The sequence below is a fragment of the Egretta garzetta genome, unplaced genomic scaffold (assembly GCF_000687185.1).
Source record: "Egretta garzetta isolate BGI_Z169 unplaced genomic scaffold, ASM68718v1 scaffold248, whole genome shotgun sequence".
NCBI lineage: Eukaryota > Metazoa > Chordata > Aves > Pelecaniformes > Ardeidae > Egretta > Egretta garzetta.
In genome coordinates, this window is record NW_009260596.1 from 2740549 (window position 1) to 2765159 (window position 24611).

A 24611-nucleotide genomic window follows, 5' to 3' on the forward strand; every position below is an offset into this window, starting at 1 on the left:
ACTGCGTCCAGCTCTGGAGCCCTCAGCACAAGAAGGAGCAGGTCCAGAGGAGGGCTACTAAAATGATCCAAGGGCTGGAGCACCTCTCCTATGAGGACAGGCTGAGGGAGTTGGGCTTGTTCAGCCTGGAGAAGAGAAGGCTGCGGGGAGACCTGATTGTGGCCTTTCAGTACCTAAAGGGGGCCTATAGGAAAGATGGGGAAAATCTTTTTAGTAGGGCCAGCTGTGACAGGACAAGGGGTAATGGTTTTAAACTAAACCAGGGTAGGTTTAGACTAGATATAAGGAAGAAATTCTTTTCAATGAGGGTGGTGAAACACTGGAACAGGTTGCCCAGAGAGGTAGTGGAGGCCCCATGCCTGGAAACATTCAAGGCCAGGTTGGATGGGGCTCTGAGCAACCTGATCTAGTTAGCGGTGTCCCTGCTCACTGCAGGGGGCTTGGACTAGATGACCTCTAGGGGTCCCTTCCAACCCAAAACATTCTGTGATTCTATGATTCTGTGATTATCTGAAAGTTGCAAGAAGTAATTTTAAATAAAATAAATTTTATGTGGCTGAACTGTGGGATTTTTTTTCCATCAGGGCAGCAAGTAGATGGTACTGCAGTTCGCTCCTCAGTATTGCACTAAGTGACCTTGATACAAACTCTAAATGTTTAAAATGAATTCTAAAACATCAAAACAGCAAGATTAATACGGTCAAGAAGGGAAGGACAGATATCATTTGGTGTCATGTTTTTGTTTTAACAGGGAACCTTCCATTCTAGGTTATTCAGGGACTAATGGTTTACCAAACGATTCCTTGGTTTCTAGATGCATGGCATTCAAAATCAGCAAGGCAACAGAAATATAATCATCATTTCACTCCTTGATTTGAATCCTTCTCTCCAAGATTTAGCATAATGGTACATAACTGGGTAGTCTAGCAAAGACATTTAGCAAAAATACTGAAGATCATGGATATCAGCCATCATTTCTGCAAACTACTTTTGCTTAACTTAAACTTACTGCTTAGTTCCCAGTGTTATTAAGAAAGGTATTATATGCGATACATGTTCTTTAATGAAGTCTAGCAAATACATCTTATTTTAAGCATGTTGAGTTCATTTAAAGAAATCATTCCACAGGCAGGAGAAAAAAAAATACTTCCTTTGCATTTTATTTTTTAGTAAAGTCACAGTGTTTCCACTGTCTTTAACAACATGCCATACATATTATTTTATCTGCTAGATAGTATTTGGACCTGATTATCAATGTTTTTTTTGTCACGGACACAGTCCAACACATTGCCATTCTTTTTATGGTGAAAGACTTGTTGAAATCAGTTTATTTTAATAACCTCTTCCAAGTTATCTACAGAAAATTATGAATTAATTAAATGGTCATGAAAAAGCAAATTAAGGAAACAAAATAGTAATTAAGGAGTCAAAAAACACAACTATTTTTATACTACCATCTAATTTCTCAAAATGATACAAAAAATAGCAGCAGGGATATGTTGGTAACATATAGTTAGCACTTAATCTAGGTTCAGTACCTCGCAAATCTTTCTTCATTTTGCGAAGATCTTTCTGAAAGTCTTCAAACTTCATTTGTGAAGCCTGGAAGAGATCTTGCGGGTCTGGAAGAGGAAAGATGCATTGTTCTTTTCCAGCATCCTGACAAAAATACAAATGAACAGTTACACAGTCCTCATTGCTTTTTTATATACTAAAATATATAACTGAAAGCACAAGAAATATTTATACACATTTCCTCATCTCAGCCAGCAGAAGAACAAATTCACTAAGTTGATTTTTTTAACTTGAATTTAAAAGAGCAAAACTAATTCTCACTCACCTCATCAAAATTACGCAAATAGTATGAGACAATGTAAGATAGAAGACTCCTGCTGTTGTCCTGTATAGAAGAGAATAAACTTTGTTGTGTTACTGAAGTTCACTGAAAAAAAAAAACAAATTCAGAAATGGTAATTTAAGTAAATGAAACATTTAGTGTCAAGTACAGAAAAAATACTTTGCTGATTTAGTGCCTTCACTAAAAAAAGAAAAAAAACCTAAGCCAAACACAACACCCAGAAATACCATTTAACCATTAAAGAAAATAATAGAAAGATATGTTACAAGATTCATGTAAGCCACTCCTGACTTTTGAAATTTACCTAATTGTAAACTGAACCCTTACATTTTGAAGTTTCCCAGGAAGGAAAAGAGAAATTGTTTCTGTGTTGATGTATTCAACTCGTTTTGCAACATTCAGATCTTTTTATTAATCTATAAATTTAACGAAAGCAAGGTTTAAAAAAAACAAAGTTATTTTTCTAAACAAAATTTTGGCACTTTTGGGGGTCTTTGGGGGAACTTTCACATTGTTTCCCTCCTGTAATCTCTGCAGTGAAGCTTCAGCATTTTTGACAAAATTATATTTGCAGATAGTTTCAGAAAACTATGTTGTAAGAACTTTTCTGACTGATCAGTAGCAAATAAACTGAAGATGTATCTTGCAATTGCAAGTTTAATGGTCATAATATTTCCAGCAAATTTTGTAGGTCTGAGTCACCAAACCGAATTTAATGTGCCTAAACGTTCTGCTAAATCAAGTTCTAAAACTGATGATGTATACAGAGTCAATAAGAAGGTTCAGCTAAAATAAGCTGCTGTAAACACATCATACTAAGGCTTCATTCACATCATCACTCCACTGTCTTACCAAAGAAGCGAACATGCCAGAATGAAGTTCCTCCACCTCTTTAAAGGCAAACGGCTGACACAGTCTCAACACAGGGTAAAGAGCAGCCTGCTCACATTACCTAGCCCAGCAGCTAAAGCATGTATATTTAGTGAGTGACCAAGCACAGAAAAAGCTCTTCTTTTTCTGCCACTTTCATAGTAGCAGATCTTGATAACTACTCACTAGACAGATGTAAGGGCCAATTAAAAGTCTTGAGAATTATTTCTATAACATTCCTCATACCACTGCCCACATTCAGATGAGTCTTTTCATCATAGCCATAGAAACTCAAAGATCATTGTTGCCTTGTAAAAAAAAAGAAAAAGCAGATATTTGAATACAACTCCAATCTGAATAACAGAAGCCAAAAAAGTGCTGGTAACACACAAGTTCCAGTTTAGCACTGAGCAAGAAACAAGACTACTTATCATTCCCCTTACTCAGATGGCTATACCAGACAAATCTGAAATCAACAAGTACTTGCTGTGATTACTTTTTATTTGGGTGTTTCCATGGTCCAGTATGAAATGCACTCTGTCATCATGATGTATATAAAGGATGAATTTTGGATTATCCCAAATGCTCAGGATATCTATTCAATCATTTTCAGGAGTGACTGGGTTTTGGTGGGGGTTTTTTCCGCAAATATTTTCAATTAGCATTGAGTCACAGTTAACTTTTCTGTTACAACTGTTCACACTTCTGTGAAAAACCTTTTAAGTGTAAGGATCACAGTATTGCTTCTGAATACAGGAAAAGTTAGAACTATGCAGTGTACCAACAGTCAAACACATATCAGATTAGGAACTAAGACAAATTTTTATGTAATTGTGTTTGTACCGTAATGAAAATAGATGGTTCATTTTCCTATTCCTATAGAAATACATTTAACTCAAGAAGCGTGATCAGCTAAGTATAGTAACAAAACAATTCCCTTTGACATGCCTTCATACCATTTACTCAGAAATGGAGACAAAAGTAATTTTCTCAGAATTTAACATTCTCAGGCCTACAGGAAGTCTAGATTCAACTTACACTGCTCTTGACATCTTTCAGTTTTGGCAGGATATCTAGTCCAAACCCATCAGCCTGTCCTCGTGTCCTGTTTCCACCATTCATGTAATTTCCAAAAGCAAGTACCAAACCCAGAACCTGCATAACTCCTGACCCATTTTTCAATGTCTACAAAACAGAAAGAGAAATAATTTTCTGTTCAAGTTCACAATCAAATTTAAGGTTAACAGGATTACTGACAAGCAGACTTGTTGTTACTGTGTTTAGAAATAATACTTATATAAAGGCTCAAATATAGGGAATTAACAACTTTCTACTGCAACATGTAAAAATAGAATAATATCAATACGCAATTTGTTGCGTATGGAGAATGTTACTGCAAAATGCATACTCAGAAAAAAAAATAATAGGAAATCTATACAATATTATCAGAGCTGACCTGTTGAGAAAAAACATATAGTAATTCCTTAACTGATGCTGGTGTTGTGAATGGTATATTTAATTTAGCAAACCCACATAGAACAATTAAAACAATTAAAACAATTAAGCAGTCAAATTAAAAACAGTTTATTAAATGGTAAAAAAATTAAATAAAATATTTCAGATAGTTTTCTGCTATGAAATACTGATGAAACCTACATTTTAAAGCCATGTATTTGTTTTGCATGGGACCATAAAATTCCAGTAATCTCTTCTAACTAGAGACAACATTGCTATCTCTAGCTGATTTTAGGTATCAGAGATATTATTGAGTTGCACACTTCCAAAATCCAAGCAAACACAAAGTGGACTGAACTGGCATTCATTTGAAAAGGGGTGATATGGTCACTATGAAGAGGGAAGATTTTTCTTTAACAAAAGGAGGAGGTGTACTATTTTAAAGAGACTGATATACACGGATGGTAAAAACATGTTATAGTTCAGTACCAAAAGCTAATCTTAAAATTTGCTTTGATGTTGAAGTACAATCATAAAATGTTCTATTCTGCTATGCTTCAGATTTAATGAGTACTTAAAGTAAATAAAGCAAAAACTTTTGAAATATGAGTACAACTTAACAAGATTAAATATCAGAAATTTAGCTCTATCTTTTCACAGAGCACAACCTACCTCACACAGTTTCTGTAACAATTCAAGTTTGCGACGGATTGAACAAATGCTTTCTGAAAACGTTGATTGGAACAGGATGCAAAATACACGTTCTGAAAAGTTGGGAATTAGTGACAGTTCATAGAGGAACCTGTAGGAATCATTAAAGAAAATTATATGAGTCACTGTGAGTAGGAACAGATTTTTTTTTTTTTCTTTTATAACATCTCTAGATAGTTTACTATAGCAGGGAAAATTTCTGAAGCAAGCAAAACTGTTCTTTCATAAGTATGTTCTTACTGTTCTGGCTTATCCAAAGACTTGGCATTTTCTTTTTCCTTGGATGCCTTGCTATGCTTTTCTATTTTTTCTAATTCATCTGATTGTGCTCTCTGGAATAAAGGAAACAAAGTAATTAAAAAGTGTTAATTAAAAACCTAGTCAAACAACATAAAGATGCTCTTGTAACAAATCATGTTCACAGATTTTTCTTTTCCTTCTAGCATCTGTTTATGATAAAACTACTTGGTCCATAGAGTGATTTTAAGTATAAATACATCTGATGGAAAACAGAACATCTTCCAAATAATATTATTGACTACTAGTAATCTGCAAAAGATTTATTCATTCAATCATGCACTGAGACAATAATCTTCATTCCCAATCCCTTTTCTTTGGCAGTATATAAAGTCTTTGGATCAAAGAACTGTCGTTTTGAGTTGTACTACTTTTTCCAAATCTGTTGGGTTGCATTTGAACGCAATGTGATCTTCAAATATATATTTAAATAATATATTTTTTTAATAAATGAAAATAGGTTTGTATTGTTTACTGCAATTTACATTTATTTGGTATTTGGAAAACACTATGGAACAACAAAAAATAGTTGATTTATAATGGAACTATCATACATACCATAATACATGAGAACTACTGCATACCTCTCTGGAGTAAAATGATTTTCATTTTTATCTTAATAAGCCAAAACAATTACATGTAAACTGCCTAGTTTCTTGGAGAACCCTGCAGCACATTGTGCGGTCTTTTCTTCAATACTCCAATCAAAAGAAACAGAGCCTCACTTCTTTCTCTTTTCCATGCTACACTGAAATTATTTTTTCCAACTGCGGTACTGGAAAATGGAATGGCATGGAAAGGAATACAAGTGGAATGGAAATTCCTCCTACTGACCCTTCTTTTGATATCCATGGTGGTTTTCAAAATAGATTCAAAACATGAATCTGTGCAAGAGTGAAAAAAAGAAGTACCTTTATATATCTACCTTTATTCCTTTAAGAAAACATTATACATATTTTTTAACTTAATCCACCACAGAACTTGAAGACAAAAGTGGAAAATTATGTTCTAACTACTTAAATAATGTGAAAGTAAAAGATAGGCTGCATTTGCATTCATTCTTGCATGCTTTAGCATGATTACCAGAAGAGGTATGGAACTATCTCAAATCATAGTGCCACAGTTCCATCAGCAATCTTAAACCAGAAAGTTAGGTTTGGACAGTTCTTCTGAGGTTGTTGAACATCTTCCCATGTGAAAAGGGAGAAAATACTGAAGAGAAACAGAAAGATGAAGAGATTGAAGAGTCACTCAGAGCAAAAGCATTTCTGAGTTTCTCCAATTACTTCAAGTCTGGAAATGACTGCAAGCCCATCTGTCTTGAATACTACACATCCTAATATTTAGCCAGCATTTCTGTGGATGTTCTTCAAGGGCCATCTTCTCTAAACTATTCTGATCTTATCTATGAAATACTCTAGGAAATATTGCAAATGTCTTCTTCTTTCTTTTTTTTCTCCCAGCAATACATTTTGTTCTCAACACTAAGAAATTATAATGGTGGTAGTATTAATCACAGATTAATAGAATAGTGGAGGTTTGAAGGGACCTCTGGAGAGCTCTCTCTGGAGCTCTCTCAGCTTCTCCTTGTATGATACATTCTCATCATCATGGCTCTTCACTAGACCTGCTCCAGTATGTCCATGCCTGTTGCACTGGGGAGGCCGTTACTGGACACAGCACCCTTGATGTGGTCTCATCAGTGCTGAGAAGAGGAGAACAATCACTTGACTTGCTTGATCCTTCCTTGATCTATCTGTTTATGCTGTATCATCCTTTTCTCAGTTAACAAGGCTGAAACTAATTTACCAGTTTTTAATTTTAGTACACTGGCAGTGGCCCATCTGTAACAGCTAGTTTACTGAATTCTCTACTCCACTATCACTTCAGTCTGAAAAAACAAACTTGGGGATTCGTCCTTCAAAGGTAATTTTCTACATAAAGTTTCTGTCAAGGCAGGCATAGGACATACACATATAATTACAGTAGTAAATTTTGCTTGCATAACTCTAACCTGAGGAGAAGGAAACTTTCAAGATACTAAGATCATAAAATTGTATCTATTTGTACTCATCCAGACACGGGGTGAGGAAATGTACTAGGAAAGATCCAACTAACTGCAGAAGTTTCCACTTAATGTATTGCAGGTGCAGTTGAGGAGAAAGATTTGCTTTTGGTTTTGTGTTAGGGAGTAGGTGTAAATGGGACATTTCTTCACTTCATCTAGAACATTCATACCCAATGGAGAGTTAAAAGAAAGGAAGCTTCCATCTCTTTTCAAATCAGTAAAATGTCTCTTGTCAATGGATGAAATCTATAGAATTTAGAAATCAAAAGGATGACAAGAGTGGTAGCATTGTTGGAGTTGTGGAGTGGTTGCGTTGTCAGAGCCACGGAGGTCTAGGTATGCCAATGACTTTGAAGGAAGAGCTATTTTATTTATTCAGCTTACACCTCAAAAACCTCATGTATTCAATTTACATTTGAAAATTGTAAATTTTTTTTTAAGTAAGCAAGTTCTTGTACCAAGTTTTCAAATTAAGTTCTATTATTTCTGTCCAATCTGTAAAGTATATCCTCTTCTGTTAAAATGGAAGGAAATTACTTGAATTTTTTTTGTAACAGTTAGAGAGGAGAAAATATTTTAGCATAAAGCTATATGGTTATTTGCAAATTCTTTAGAATAAATAGCAAGAGTATTGTCTCTTCTGGCCTTCTACACATAGTGAAGTATTAGAGTGCTTATCGGAGCAATCTATTACATATATGCATGTTCAAGCTGTTAATGTTTCTCCACCAAATCTCACGGCCAAAGGTTAGGCAGTCTCACCATTCCTTATTTAAGCCATTATTCTCAGACTGTATATGCAAATAAATAACTGGAAAAGAAATAAAAGCTAATCATCATCCAGTCATGGGTAGGCCTGGGCAAAATTCAGGAGACATGGTTTACACTTCTCACCAAAATCAAGAGGTCCATGCAAGTTCAGAATCAAACCTGAATTTCAAGCCACTGGTTTTGGCTCTGGCATCCAGAATTCTGATTTATGTGTATTTTAAATTACAATAGAAAAGGAATAAGGCTGACATGCCTTCTGCACAGATATTACTAAAGATTTTTTCTCAGAAATTTTAACAGTTAGCTTTGCAGTTAATGTTTATCTATTCCCTAACATGCAGATAGATAATAAAAGAAAGGCTTTTATATTAACCTCTAGTATTTGTGTCAAGAGAGAACACATTCAGTAGATACTTCTCAAAAAAGTAATTAATCTGATTGCATTAGAACCTCTTTGAATGCCATTGCTATTTATTTCCTTGAATTTTACCTATTGTATAGCATCATAAACGGAACAAAATAGTATAATATACCAGAATTTTATATTAACTGTGTCTCAAATCAGAAAGCATAAATCTGATAGAAATTATTGCAAAAAAATACACTGTTTTAGTTGAATGCTTTTCCCACTTTTGCCAGAATATGAACTTACCCTATATTTGGTCTTACCATAGTTCATAAGGACCATTTTTCCATTTCACAACATAAATAATTTCCTAGTTATTTTTTTTTCCTTGCAACAGGACCTTAGCGCTGAGTTTAGATCATTTTAAATGTGTGTAGGTTTTTTTTAATTTTAGGGTGATTTTTTTTTGGTCAATTTGATTTTCAAAGTTAATGTTATGTATTTCAAAAGCATTGAGTGACTCGTCTAAAGAATATTGTCAAAAGTAACTGAAACAAGGATAGCTAGAGATACCCAGGTTAATAGCAACTATCATATTCCCTTGAAGCTGGGTCATGTGTCAGAAGTCAGGTACAATCTACAGTCTTTGCAGAAAAATATTATGATATCACATTGTAATTGCCAGTTTAAAAAAAAAAAAAATCACAAGAAATAATTGAGGAGAAGGTTTGAAACATGCACTTCAGACTTCTGTGTGCCTTTTGCTCTTGCAAATGGCATTTTGAGGTTTTTGAAAGCATTGACCTAAGTTTTTTAAAGATAGAGACAGGATGGACAATTTACCAGGAGTCCAATTAAGAAAGTGTACACATTTCATTTTGTGATGTAAAAAGATTTTAAAAGGGCAAATCCATAGATCAAAGATAATCCTTTGACACAATTTTTAATTCATTTTTTCTACACTTATTTTCACAATTTAGTGAAGACATAAGCAGGAACAGGCTTATCTTGCTTCAGACAGTGATATTTTAGCTACTATTTGCAAATAAGTACACTTCTTATCACAACCAATGTGGCCTGACAACACAGCAAATTGACTACTCCACTGAATTTTTCCTACCATTCTCCCTCTCAAATGGCAGCAGCCATCTGAAAGCATTGCTATTATGGAGTTTGTAAAAGCACGTTAAAGTAAGTGTTTTACGTGTAGTTTTTATCTATTAAGACTCTCCTATTAAAATTGCCCAAATCTTAATACATAGTTGATTATTAACATACATTTAAACAGCTTTTTATAAAGCTAGTTTTATAAAGGTAGTTTACACAACCATGTGTAAGAACTCTATGACTGTACCATAGAGTTCTGCAGTAACCAAGTCCTCCTCTCTTGATGCAATACCACTTAATACTATTAAATAAATTACTATGGGCTTAGGTCTTTGGTGGGGTGTGGGTTTCCTCGTTTATAAAAAGTCACTAAGATGTATACAGTAACCTTGTGGTTTAACAAGACTTTAATTCCTCAGTAAACAGGAATTGAGCCCTCGGGACTGTGGCTTTTGAAATTAGGGTGTGTTTAGGTTTGGAGACTGCCCAAATTTCATTCACATTTAAGAGGGGAAAGCACCATGCCAGACATACGCAATCAGGAAAAGTGATTACATTCTGAGGGAAGACTGTAAAACAAATGCTCCCATATGTCGCATAGAGATCAAATAGAAAGGCTGAAAACTAGTACAGTGGAATTTAAATATCCAGCAAAAAATCCCAATCCAATAAATAAACCCTAAAAACTAACAAGTTAATGGCTACAAAGTAACTGAATGATGCAACGTTATCCCCACTTACAACACAGGATGAGGCTGAGAAATAAGGGAGGAGTCAAACATGTCAGGCTCTCTGATACTGCCCACTTTGTTATTGAAAAATATTGTTATAATTAATGAAGCTACCTAGTGAAGCAAATGCAAGGTCTGATGTGCTTTGACCAAAGACTGAAAGTAAAAACAGAAAATAAAATTCAATTTAAAAAAATGCTTCTTTCAAGACACAGATTTATCAAACTGAGGATCCAAGATTAAAATTCAGTTCCCCTTATGAAGTTCTCTAAACAAACTGGGGGGGTGAGGGGAGGAAGAGTGTTTTTTAGTTGTTTTGTTAGGTTTTTTTTTTTTTGGCTTGTGCCCAAGCAATTATAGTGATAAAGTTGGGCTGATCTGTCCTCTATTCAAAGCAAAGCAATGCATTGTAGTCATTCCAACTTTTTGAGTCTTGCCTGAGATTAACATATGATATTTTCTTCGATTAGGACAATATCTCCTAGATTTTTTCTGTAATTAGTAAAGGTAATGACAAAAGGAACACAATGGCATTTGATTATTTCAACAAACTGCAAATTTGCAGGTAATCCATTAAACTGAAACTCTGAAGCATATTAGAGACAACATTAAGAAAGCATTTGAAAAGTATCCTATCAGTACATTAGCCACATAGCACTATTTAAAAAAAAAAAAAAATTCTTATGCAGTATAAAAGAGGTAAGTATGCAAAAACTGGTCACGAGGGCAGTATCTATTCACAATCACTCATATGTAATATATAAAATTACTTCAACCTTTTACATACTAAAGAATGTAAGAAATGGGACATAGCTGTGCGGTATAAGGGAGCAGTTTAAAAATAATGTAAAATGAAAATAACATAACATAAATACAGTGGCATAAGGATGAGACATGTTTAAAATATAAAGATTTGGGGGTAGTTAGAATAGGTTTCCCATCTGACCATTATCTTCCTGAGAGATGTTGAGTGAGTTAATTCTTCAGGGATGAAATAAGAGTAGAAGTACTTCCTAGTTGTCCTCAGATTTTTATTTTTCATTTTGTTTAGCTTTTTGATTTTTCTAAAGTGGAGGAGAGCTTACTATCTCTTTTTTCAGGCCCCAAAGTGGATTATTTATGAGAAATTTAATAAATCTACAAATCATTGTAAAGTAGGCCATAGAAAGCTAGAGTCTAAAAACAAAAAATCTGAAAGATGTAAAAGTAATTAACATATTATTAAAACTATAATGTGAGGGAAATAAAAAATCCAATACAATAGCATACACTGGCCTTCAATGTCATTCTGTGGCTTACAGCTTCGTGTTTCATATTTTCAAGTTCTTTGGAGGGTAAACTGAAAGCCTCTTTCCTCTTTCCAGAGCTGCCAAGCCAGATCTCCATGTATTCAGACAACATGCTTGGAGAAGGTGGTAATGCTCACTGGCCTCAGCTGAAGGCAGAAATGTGCTGCTGAGATCCACTTTTTTGAATTTTGTATGTGGCTGGCTTTGTAAAGTTTTAGAACATGCCTGAATATATTCTGAATCCCTGATTTTGGATCAGGTGGTCAAAGACAGTCTGATGATTAGTATCACATTTATGAAGCCCCTGGCAGTTTATACTGGTTTTTGTTGTATTAAAATAGAACAAAACTTTTCCTTTCAAAGAGTTAAAATTATTTTGGAGGAATCCATGAAATAATAATAATGAAAAACTACAGTTCCACAAATGGAATTATTGCTGTTATTAAAACTTTTTTTAATTGAACACCATTGTTATATTAATGAAGTTATGAAGTGAAGCCAAAGACCTGGAGTGCAAGGTCTGATACCTATTGATCAAAGACTGCCCCACCCAAGAGGAAAAAAAAAGGAGCAAAATCAATTTCTGTTTAGTCATTTAGAAGTTGCTTATGTTACTTAAATAAAAATGTATGCACTACATAAAACACACAATGGCAATTAATACAATTTAAATGCTTATTATTTTCATTGCTTTGGGGAAAATAAAGTCACTTCAAAACAGGACATGTTCTACAAACTTTCTGAACACTACTGATGCAAACCAAAAATACCTTTGCATGGACCTACAGTATTCCTACTTTATATGGACTTCCTCTGATTACTCACATTCTCATACAGGGCTTGAAGGGTCTCTAGGTCAACCACAGAGTTGTCCAAGTTCACGACAGCTATAAAAAAGACAAAAGAAAAAAAAGAATTAGTTGTCAGCATGATAATCCGTTTGCGAAAGAAAGACTAAGCACAATACCCAGCAATAGTTTTTATGACCTACTGGTCATATAGCTTAAGGGTTTTAACTTTATTAATGCCCTGAATAGTGCCATTTCTAAGACTATGGGCTAGAAACCTGGTAGAACCAGGTGTCAAGTGCTAAAGAATTCATCTCCCTCCCCCCAAATACAATCCCATGAGTATGGCCATAGCCAGAGATCAGAGATAAGCTTTACATCACAGACTTTCACGGTCCGACTGAAAGCATTATAAAAATTTGTAAATCTGCACCACAGCCACACACACACACTCACACAACAAAGCTCATTCCTGTCACTGGTTGGCTTCAGTCAAACTGATTAATCCATAAGTCAGCCAGTTAACTTCAAAACACCTGACAAAGGTCAAGTCTTCTATGCACTAAGCCGACACGTTTAGTACAGATACAAAATATGCCTTTCCTGTTCCCAAGTAATTCTGGCGCCACACACATAACTATTTTTTAAGTGTCAAAAAGCCAGTTCAACAGCTCAGAGAGAGGGATTTCCATCTACCTAACCTGGACAAAAAAAAGAAACATTAAGAGGGGCATATTTTTAGGAACACAACCCTGACTCCCCACTTGCATTAGGAACATTTCATGAGGCATAAGAAAAGTTTGTGCAAACTAGTGGAGAATTATTCTCACCTAATACAAAGAATTGTTTTTAAAATAGTACTTTTCAGTCTTCCTCCTACATATTTTTTACAAGCACATTGACCATTTAAAAGCCAGATAAATCCAATGTTCCTCATCCAGTTTTTAAATCTTGGAAGAAATTTAGAATATTACATTAGAACATATGTGATGGCAATGAATAATTTTCATTACACTATACCAGTCTTTTTCCTATTTATCACTTCATTAGTTTGTACCCTTTTTTTGTAATGAGCTCTGCATGTGTGTGTGCGTGCACTTGTACAATAAGTAGAATAATCCCCCAGGGCAAGATTAATCTAGAAATTGCAACATTGATCAGTGATAGAAACCCAGTACTAGGTTACTTCATGTCTTATAAATCCATGTCCTTAACTGTCACAGAGAAATTCTGTGTATACACCTAAAGACTACAGACAGTATAATTCAAGCTCATGTGTTTCTGATTGCTCTGAAGCATTTAGAGATACCACTCTGAGTCTGGGACTCATCATGTATCCCCTTTCCAGGCCTGAGACATAGTTTTACTTACAGTATAAGAAAATTATAAAGAAAGAAGTGTTGATCTTGTTTAAACTAAGCAGGCTACACTGTATCTCTAAGCAGGGCACAAAGCTAACTATTAGGACTGAAACAAAACAATAATTAGAAAATTATTTAATTTTCAGAAATAATATTAAAAATTTTTTTTTTCCCTATTTTTCCCTTACCAGAAGCAAGAGAAGCTGAAAGATAACGGCAATGTAAGAGTTAACAGTTCAGGAAGCAACATGGGTTTGGTTTTGTTTTAGGGGAGGGGGCACATGCAACAATCTGCTACTAATTATTTGGGATATTTTAAAACTCCTTTCCCCCCCTTCCCCTTATGTAATAATTGTTGCAACAGAGACTTAAAGATGCCCTCTCAACAAGGTACTGTAGTATATGTTATATTTAATATTCCCTGTTGCTCAGTAGGACTATCTGCATGCTTAAAAACATGCTAAATTTGCCTTGTACAACTAGAGACTAAAATTAACATGCAAGTAGAAATTGAGTCTATATTGGTTTGAGAGCTCTACTTTGAGAAAACACATGCGTCAAAGCCTGTATACAAACAGCTTTATTAAAAACAGGATATATTATGAAACTTGGTTTGTGTGATCCCTACATTTCAGCATTCTTACGCTTAAGCAATGTTTTCATATATGGACACTCACAATGCTTCAACTATTTATTTTGAGTTGTGGCTGCCTTCTCCCTGCTCCACCCTTCTCCCCTTCCTTCCAGAGACCGTCTACTCCTGCACTAAGAAATATGAGAGAAGTCCCTGCTCTGACTTTTGCTCAGTGTTTAGATCACCCACTGATTACTCAGGGAGCAATAGAACACTTTTGTTTGAATGCTTGCAGGAGATAAGAGAACGCCTGGCAAACACAATGGTGCCAGGTCTGTGTACTTTCAACAAAACAGGTATGCAGAAGAGTGTACATACTTCAGGGAGCTGCTTAAAACAAATCAGTCTGAGACAAAGACTTAGAGAAATTAGATCCTAGTAAGTATGTTCCAAATCCCCCCTTCCCAAGACAAGTATCTTTCTATATATTTCATCGACAAATATGTACGTTCATAAATAGCACTCTATTGCATCCCACTAGGATTTTTCAATGTTCACTATTGATTTGCTCCCCCCACTCTGAGGAACCAGGAGATGAGCTTCTGTTCCTTGGTGGTACTGCAGCTTTGTCATGCAGAACAGAATAGTTGGCAAAATAAATCACGCTTGTTGCATATTTAATTCCATTATCTAGACAATTTGAACGGATAAAAACAAAGATGTTTCCTTACACACCCAAGCTTACTAGCTAACCATGCCCCACCCTACAGTCAGCATGACTACACAAATATCTAACTGAAGGTTTCCACATGTGGTGGCAAAATAAAAATGAAAAATATAGACAAACATTAATTTCCCCATATGAAAATATTCTGAGCTATGTTACAATTCCAGTGTACTTTGATGCAAACATCTGGAGAAGGGTTTACGATAGTCTTGCAGTCACTGGATATTTTCACCCATGTCACTATTTTAGAAAGTGATTTTTTGTTTCAAAGTTGACATTGTCATTTCCTGGTCTTGACTACTATGAAATGATCTTTAATAGCCAGCACATCATCCAGCCTTTCTGATACATTCATATGACAGCAGTGAAGAATATCTGTTGCCTTTTACTCTAATAGAAACAACTTTCTTCTAATCACATCAGACTCAGGCATTTAGAGTTTACCTTGAAGATTTCATAGTTCTGCTATTTTCTTGCATTTTTATTGCCACTGCTGTCAATAAAACCAGAAAGCCAGCAACAGTTTCAAGCCCTAATACTGTAAAATTACTCAATGTACATATGTATGATTGTGTGTATATATATACACATATATAGATCCAACTAAATAAAATTTGAACCAAATATGTCCAGATACACACACAAATATGCACAGATAAAAATAAAAGGAACTACAAACAAATGACTTTTTTTTTTTTTCTTTTTTTTAAGCAAGCACTGGTCAACACATGATTACAGAAAATCCAGCCAGTAAAAAGAGGGGTTGAAGTGCGATTGCAAAGGTTTGCTTGACACTATAAAGGGTAGAGGAAGAAAAAGAGATTTCAAAGGGTTTGTAGCCAAAATGAAGGGTTTGGGAACCTCTTGTCAGTCTGAAAGTTTCGTGATATTCTTGTTGGTTTTGCCACAATCTACATGAAAATTTAAACTCCTATCTTTGGGACAGAAATTATATCTTTCTTACACAACTGCAGATTATAGAAATTTTAGCAGAATGGAAGAGTTTCCATTCCATTATGTATTTCTACAATATAAATTGAAACAAACAAAAAAAATTACGCAAACTCACAATAACAAAGTCAACCCAGGTACTAGAGTTTCAAACTGGAAAGACAATAAAATACATGCAGAGAGACAAAGACTTACTATTCTTAGCAATATCAATTAATTTGCAAGCCTGGCTAGACACCTTAGAAGATACTTCACCTGACAGGAGGATAATATTGCTGCTAAAAAAAATTTGAGATTAATGCAAAGCACAGAACTATATTCAGAGGCATACTTGAACTCAGAGAACAGACGGACCTTCTCCCATATACATGAAAGCCTATTTAGAACACAGACACAATTAAAAAAAAACCCAAAAAAATAAACCCAACACAACGAATAATCACCACCCACATGTCTTCAGGGGAACACAGTATGTAACCAAGCCACCAACAAGATCAAAGTTTTTGCCAGCAAGTAGATTCCTGAAGAAGAAATGCATGAGAAAACACCAGCAAGAAGTTAGAAGATGCACAGTGTATTCTCAGGAAGACTACATAAGGAAGTAGCTGTGATTTTTTTTATTGTAGGACAGATCACTACTGTTGATTATTTATATATGCAGAAGCATGTGAACTAGCAGCTACCACTAAAACAAAATTGATAGGCAATATAGACACAGCAAGCCTACACTTGCCTGAGGCTGTGAATATATATCAACCAATAGTACCACTTACATAAACTCTTAGAGAAAAGACAACTTCCTACAGCTCCCCAGTGCTTGGAAACTCTATTCTGTTTGCAAGTCCAAAACTTTGGAATTTCCTTTTAAAATGAAAAGGCCAAAATTTCCCTCTGGGTACAATTTCAGGAAGAAGAAAAAGAATTATTAACCTGATCCTTTGGATCCAACTTTTATGTCATAAAACTCTCATTAACACAATCTCACTTATGGATGACTTTCAGAAGATTCAGTCCAATTCTTGGTCATACATTTTCCCTTTTCTCATGGCAGGTTTCAGATCACACTCCATTTCTCTGGCCTTTCCAAATACGCTTCCTAAGCTTTTCAGTCTCCATACTCCATCTAAAAGTGAATGTCCTCCTCTTGAGACCTCCTATAAGCACTGCTGTCTCCCCAAAAACTGACTGAGCAATTTCCAAATCCTACTTGACTGATAACAGGTTACAGTTTAACTCCTCAGAAAGAAGCAGGAGCTGAAGCAAAACCACCTCAAATATGCAAAACGAATTCTGAACCAATCCTGCTATACTCAGATCCATGCTTCAGGGAGACAAACAAGCAAATCACCCACCCAAGTTTTTCATGCTGATTTCCACCACAGTTGTCTTCTCCATGACTCTCCAAAAACCAAGCAGTATCACTCCTTTTTTTTCTCCTGCACATCTTTGCCTCTTTGCTTTCACAACTGCTCTTTCTGCAGAAGAGCACCAAAAGTCTTTGCAAGACTTCACATCTCCTCTGTCAAATGGCGGTTACAGATACTTCAGCAAATTACAAAGGCAGACATTCTTCTTCACTGAATGAAGGACCTCCTACTTCTACAGCAGATAATCACAGTACTCTCACCATGCAGTTCTGTGCAGGGCACTGATTTCCCAGCTGTTTCCCAGGGTTTCCCAGCTGTTCTGCTCATTGTGTGACTCTAACATGTAAGATTACAGGATACTAAGATGTTACAACCTCTATGGTATTTTTTCCTACTTCCATCCCCAGGTAATTCTGCTCCATGTTAGCAATAAAACTATCTATACCCCAGGAATATTACTCCAAGCTGAAGGGTAAAAGAAACAGAAAAGACATCAACCAGTCTTATAACAAAAAAGGACTTTATTGTTATTAAGAATCTATCTGTATTATATAGAAACCATAAGCTGTACATAGAGTCTCAAAAATTACTACATAATTCTGAGGCAGAACTGTAGCATTAAATATCATTCAACATTCTAAAATGTTTTCAAGTAATAGTACTTGAAGATTTGATGCAACGTATTAATTTTCAAATAACTAAAAAGGATATTTGGAAGAAAAAAAGGCAGATGAGTAGGTCAAATGTGTCACATTGTATCTTCATCCTTGAACAATTACTTCTGATTAATTAAAAAAAACCCAACTGCTCCAAGAATAATGTACAGGTAGTAAACTTCAAATGGTCAAAACCCAGCAACATGAGAAAACTAGCATACTGGCAAAATCTTAAGCAATGGAAATTTCTGATACAAGAAACACAAGTCAGACAGTATATAGCCTGATCAACTTATGAAATGTTTCTGACAACAAATTAGAGAAAAAGAATTAAAAAAAACTTGTTTGTTTGTTCAATGAAGACAGGATGGAAGCCTTCACTGACAGATGTCTTTGGAAGAAAATGCAAGAACACCACACATGCTAAAAAAAAAAGTCTCAATGTAGACAATTTCGTCAAGTTCTTTGGAATGACTGACAGCTGAACTGGTCAATTCAACAGTAGAAGAAAAAACATCTGCCTCAACTTTCTCATCACCAAAAGAGCCAAAAGAGCCTTAGAAGAAGATTAAAGTGCAGTGACTTCCCTTCCTATTGTAAAAATTATTGTATGATGCAATATCCAGATACTTGCAAAGTAAACCCAGATTTAAATCCAACTTAATATTTATATTTAAAAATCAACTAAATGCAAAATTTGCAGTCTTTTATTGGTTACATAGTAAAACTGCAACTTAAAAAAATTGCTATCCTTGGCTCTTTTTTCCCCCCCACATGAGCTTATTGGCATCATTCATCTAACACAAGCCTACTGCATAAGGTCATGGGGGTTTTTTTGTCTGTGATACTTCTGACAACTTGACAACTACTGCTATTCTCTTGTGATTCTTCTTTATCTCAAATAATGGAAATGTGAATCTCCTAATGCAGAAAGTTAAATCCCCAATGGGCCTCCTGAAATAAATGTTATGTTTACATAAATATGGAAAATATAGTGGTAAAACCAAATGTCTCTGTGCTAATGGGAGCTGCAGCAAGACACACAAGGATCATGATTGTATAATTTGTAAATATTCTCAGAAAATGAGTGAAATAAAATAATTTTTAAACAGGAGTATCTGGACTTGCACAACTTGCAGAAAAACACCCCTGATGATAATGGGTAGGTAGGGGATGGCTGCACTGGGTAGAGTTAGGATGAAGGAAAACAATTTTGTACTATTACCTACCTGCTTTCCTTCAATACCTTTGTGGTACGTTTATCTATTAGGAAATACTCTAACCATCTCAGGATGAAAACTTGAAGTGCACAAAGCACAATAGAGATTGGATCTTCAACACAAGTACATACGGCATGGATCAGAGGCATGAAACGGCACTTAGAACTGCTTGCACACAGCTTTACTGTGGCAGTAATTCACCTTGATCTAAAGCTTGTGTAAGAAACCATAATGGTATAAAAAATTTCCAAGCAGAAGCTATGGAGTAAGCTTAGCTGTTGCTTCAAATTGTTTTTAAAGGACTTAGAATTTTTAAATACCTTCAAGAACACGCACTCACATTTCTGGGAAGCAATAAAATAAGAATCAATTAAGTAAGAATATTTGTTTGCAAAATTTTAAGTGACAGAAGTAGGACACTTTATCAAAAAGAGCGAATCTTTAGTATCACTTTTTGTACTGATTCTTCTCTTATAAACACAATTCAATTTTTTAGACATTTGTCCTTAGCATTCCTATTCCCTAATGTTGTATCCCTAATATATAGCAATAAAATTGTATCGATAGACCTTTTTTCACATACATATAATTATATATATATACACACACAAAAACCAAAATATATAACTAGATTTTATATATAACTATACATAATTAGTATAAACAGTTACACTACATACATTTCAAACAATTGCCTACTATGTTAAGGACAGCAGTTACTGATTATGTGAAGTCTATCTTCATACACCTATACAGTTTGTTTATAAAAAGTGTGCAAGTTCAGTTCTTAGAGAACAAATATATTTTGTTTGACTTGGTATGTCGCCTTCTTGTCTAGGCAGGAAAAAAAATGGAGACCAACGCTGTAATCCTTTCAGAATAAAATGTTTAAATACAAACATGATTACCATTGTAGACTGTTTAATTTAGAGAGATTATATTTCAGTTCTGGTTTTGAGAGGTTTGCTGATTTGACTATAGAGAGTACTTCAATGCTTATCTTAATTGTTTAGATAAGATTTCTTTGAATTTGGCAGGTGAAAAAAATATGGGTGTGGGATATAGGAAGGTTGAGAGAAGACTGGCATTTTACCAGATTATGCTTATTTTAAACTATAGTGCACGGAGGAGCAAACAGTCTCAATGAACCTGCCAGGGGCTGGTCTTTGGGGAGTGAATTTGAAACGCAAGACTGACTGGCAGGATTCAAGATTTTCAACAAACTGGAAAGGATTACCATGATAACTCCCAAAATGCTACTTAAGGCTTAGCACAGTACACAAATGCAAATGATAAGACACATTTAAATAAGTCAAAAAAAAAAAAAAAAAAGACTTATGCTTATAGTTGAGGGTGGTTGTTCCTTAGGCAAACTTCCTGTCTCTTAAACGTATTTTTAAAAGTGTTTAAAGAACAAGATTTTATATTAAAATTAATCATTGGCATATGGATATATTTTACATGTGAGAAATTGTTACAGAAAATAAAATTACTGCTGTAAAAAAAAACCCCAATGCTATCAGCTTTTACTTCGATATCAGCTTGTACTAAGCTTTTTCACTTTCTGGATAAGGCCATACAGCATGCCACAGAACCTTTAGAGGTTCTCAAAAGGAAACTTGTCATACCTATGAACTATAACACTTTTGGTGGGGAGACTACTAGAACAGGATATCAGAGGAACATATTTTGGGGATGTTTACATGACTATGTATTTACAGTGCACGTTATAAAACCAAATGCATCAGCTGAAAGGCATATATGCAGTAGATCTGACATTGCATATCAATCTGTCTGCAGACAGATACAATTTATAGCCTTGTATTCATTAGTCAAGTGAAATAAAATGTGGGCCTTCTGTGCATTAATGTTTGACTTTTCTTTTAGATCCACATAGGATCTAAAGCTTTTCAATCTCTATTTCCATGACATTATGTCTGTGAGTTCCACTGACTAATTTTGGTACCAGGGACAGTGTAACCATGACAGTCAAAGGATGTATGCAAGTCAAACTTTGCAGAACAAGATAGCATCCCTTACTGACAGCAGCTGGAAGAAGTTAGCAGGACTTGTTTGGAATACAAACAAGCCTTCAGGCTTCAAACTGAGACGTGGATTTTTTCAGAATTCAAATTTGCTGGCTCTCCTTTTAATTCCACCTTATCTATTTTCATTAGAGTAGCTCAAAGTAAAAAAAGCCACGGCTAACTCTGAGAAGCCCAGTGCATAAGAAAATAGACAAGATTTTTCTTTCATGGTTTAGGGAACTCATTCTAAATGATAAAGATAACCAAAATGCAGGAGGAGAAGGAAGAGATTTATTTAGCATCCTCTAGTAGTTCACTGGCAAAGATTAAACTTAAGTTTAAAGCACTGTAAAGTCAAGAATACATTTAGACTAAAATTATTCCAACTATTAGAAGAATCATTTATTGCTTATTCTAATATCATAATCACTAGAAGGACACTAACTTTTCGTATGGGATCTCTGAACTATGTGCCTTACTCTGTGAACCCGAGCAGCTCTGAACAGTCCCCAATCTTTCCATGTTCCCTAAACACACTCCACTTTTTAATCATTCGTTTAATCCACCATTGAACCTCTTCATTTTTTTGCTATTATATTTGTTTGAGATGAAGTGACCACAATTCATCCCTCATAATAATGGCAAGAATATACCAGTTTTATACAGTTATATAGCCCTCTGAATATTTGATAAAGTTAGCAGGGTAGATACCAATTTTTTTTCCCAAAAATATATTCTCTACATTAAGCAGTTAATTTAAGATCTTAGCTTTTGTGCTCTCAATTTACCCACAGTTAGTGTATGGTAAATCGAGCTCCAGGTGTGTCCAGTTGGCAATTTAGAATACTAACATTAAATTACTTAAGAGTCAACACTAAAAGAATTAACAACTGCCTAACTCATAGATCTGAAAATCTAATGGCTCACAAAACACTACCAGAAAGGAGAGTGTCTTCAGCTTCCATAGGAATCTGCTCTCAGCTTACTAAAACTAAACCAACACCAAAAAGAAAGATATTAAAAACAATTATTAGTCCTCAGAGAAATCCATGTGGCAATGCTAATGGGAGAGCTACTCTTTCTTGAGCAGACTCAAATTCACCAGAAGAACTGTTTTGATGACACTTAGTAATCATGATCAATGACTAATATAAGACACTCTCTCAAGGAGTGACTAGAAGTCAAAACAATCTTTGGACTAGAGCTATAGCTGGTGGAATATCAAAGAGACCAATAAAGAAAATAGCAGAATAACCTCAAGAACTTGTCTTTCTGTTGAATTGCTTGACCTATTTAGCTTATACAGAATCAACTTAGGAGGCAACGTGATTACTGTTCTTATGCATACCTGCATGAGAAGGTATCTGAAAGTAGATGGCCCCATAGTTTTGCAGACCAATAGTAGGAGAGAATGAAAGATGCCTGTAAGTTAATATCACAAATTCACTACAGAAATAATATTTTAAGTGTTAAAACTGAGGGAAAGTAACCTTTTGAAAAACGTTTCATGGGATGCATTGGTTTCTCCATCACCTAAAGTATTTGTATGAAATCCTAGACTCACCAGAGTCAATGGCAAAACTATCAGTGACTTCAAAGAAAGCAAAAGTTTGAAGGGTCAGAATTTCAGCTGGAACTCAAGATCATTTGTACTGCTAAAATGTTCGTATTTTTACAGAGTAATGGCTTGAGGCAGAAATTAGCAGGCAATATTACATGACTTGCCTTATTTAGCAACCAGACTAAATGCTTAGAATGTTCTTTCTAAAAATCTAGAGTTAGGCTGCATGTTTGCCCTTTCTAGGCCCCTCTGAAGTTCTCTACTAGTCTTCTGTAAGATCAACAGCCTAAATCATTTTACACAGACTACACAGAATTCTGCTATGTTTTGATGATTTACAACAGAAAGTCCTGGAAGTTCTTTTAGCCATGAAGACATGAACCATCATCCAGAAACAAGCTTTCCTTGCTTATGGTTCAAGCTAGCCAGTTGTGTATGATGGTATCATTATCCATAGCAGTAGAGCTAGTTAGAAATACTACATGGAAACTTACAGGGATTCAGAAATCAGGCAAAGCAAGTCCCCATTTAGCTACAGTTGCTGTACAGTCAACTGTTGCAAACACTAGTCAAAATACAAATTTTCTTGCTCAAAAATTAAAAACACAAAACACTTGAGAAATTTCCTTTCAGAAGCAAATTTCCCTTTCCCTCTGTCAGATGGTAGTATCTCACTGAAATAAAATTACATACTCTCATTTTATCTTCCATATCAAATTAAAATTTTATATTCAGCACAGCAGAGAGCAGTTTAGATGTAGCCTGGTATTCTACATGTCTGCCCGGTCTGATGTCTGGATAAACACCAGGGTTTTCATCACACTAACATACATTAAGCCTTTCACCAAATATTCTAAAGTTACAGTATTGAAGAGCTACAGATGCTAAGAAAATGATGTAATGATCTTGTGATATGTAGTCCATAACAGTGTGGTGGGATTATGAAAATAATGTAAAAACATTTTTGGCTAGGTAAATGACAGATGACACAGCTTTACTAATTCAAATCACAATACTGTGATAACTGAGGGTGGAAGGATGGTTTATGGTTTAAGTTCCATCTTTTTTCACGCTCCAAAGTGGTTCTCAAAAGCTGGTATTAATAACTCAAGGAAATGAGGGCTGGGATTGCAACAAAACAAAATGCCTGGATATGTGGAAAACCAAGATATATACATTCTAAGAAATAAAAAAAAAAAGAAGAAAAACTCAAATGTTACTTGGAATCACCTATGTGTATTTATTTCAGTGTCATGACTGTATTTGGCCTACTGAGGACTTTAAGATTACAAGAGACGCTGTGTTGCTTCAGTTTAATGCTACTGAGCTATATTTTGCATCCAAGTAGCTAAAGCCACCACCGCTTCACTAAAAACAGAAAACACATTACACTGAAGTAGACTCTAAAACATACTGCTTGGGAAGGTTTCCTATGGAACAGCAGAACAACAGAAATAAACTTGATCTTTCATTGTCTAGGGATGACTACAGAACAAGAGAAAGAAGAGAAAAAAGTAGGAGACACCCAGGTGCCTCATAAAGAGACAGGTACAGGAACACCAACACAATGGCTCCAGCACAAAAAACAGCGGGTGCTCAGGCTAAACATTTCACAATTTTTGCAGCAGAAAGGCGTAATTTCCCCTGTACTGTTTTTTACCCTACCTACCACGGATGATGGATGGACACAGCATACAAATCACTCCCCCATCTTTGCACCATCCTTTCTCTCCCTTACACTCAGAGCTATCTGTTAAAAGAGGATATCCACGGGGCAAGAAGTACGCCGAGAAGCAGCGCCTCGGTCAAAGCCGGAGAGCGGGGCGAGGCCCCGAGGTGTAGCCCCTTGACCGACACAGGCGGACGGCGGGCTCCG

The 24611-nt window shown here is 35.3% G+C and overlaps 1 protein-coding gene across 1 annotated transcript in view; it reads right to left on the bottom strand.

Annotated features, from left to right (window-relative positions):
* The window catches only part of FMN2 (formin 2), a 160227-nt gene that overhangs the window by 57445 nt on the left and 78171 nt on the right, over positions 1-24611 (bottom strand). The window contains exons 8-13 of the mRNA XM_035900268.1: positions 12329-12390; positions 5135-5226; positions 4856-4985; positions 3767-3913; positions 1841-1900; positions 1539-1659 (exon numbers count right to left, since the gene is read on the bottom strand). Of these exons, the coding sequence (XP_035756161.1) occupies positions 1539-1659; positions 1841-1900; positions 3767-3913; positions 4856-4985; positions 5135-5226; positions 12329-12390 (612 nt within the window). The remainder of the gene's footprint in view (positions 1-1538; positions 1660-1840; positions 1901-3766; positions 3914-4855; positions 4986-5134; positions 5227-12328; positions 12391-24611) is intronic.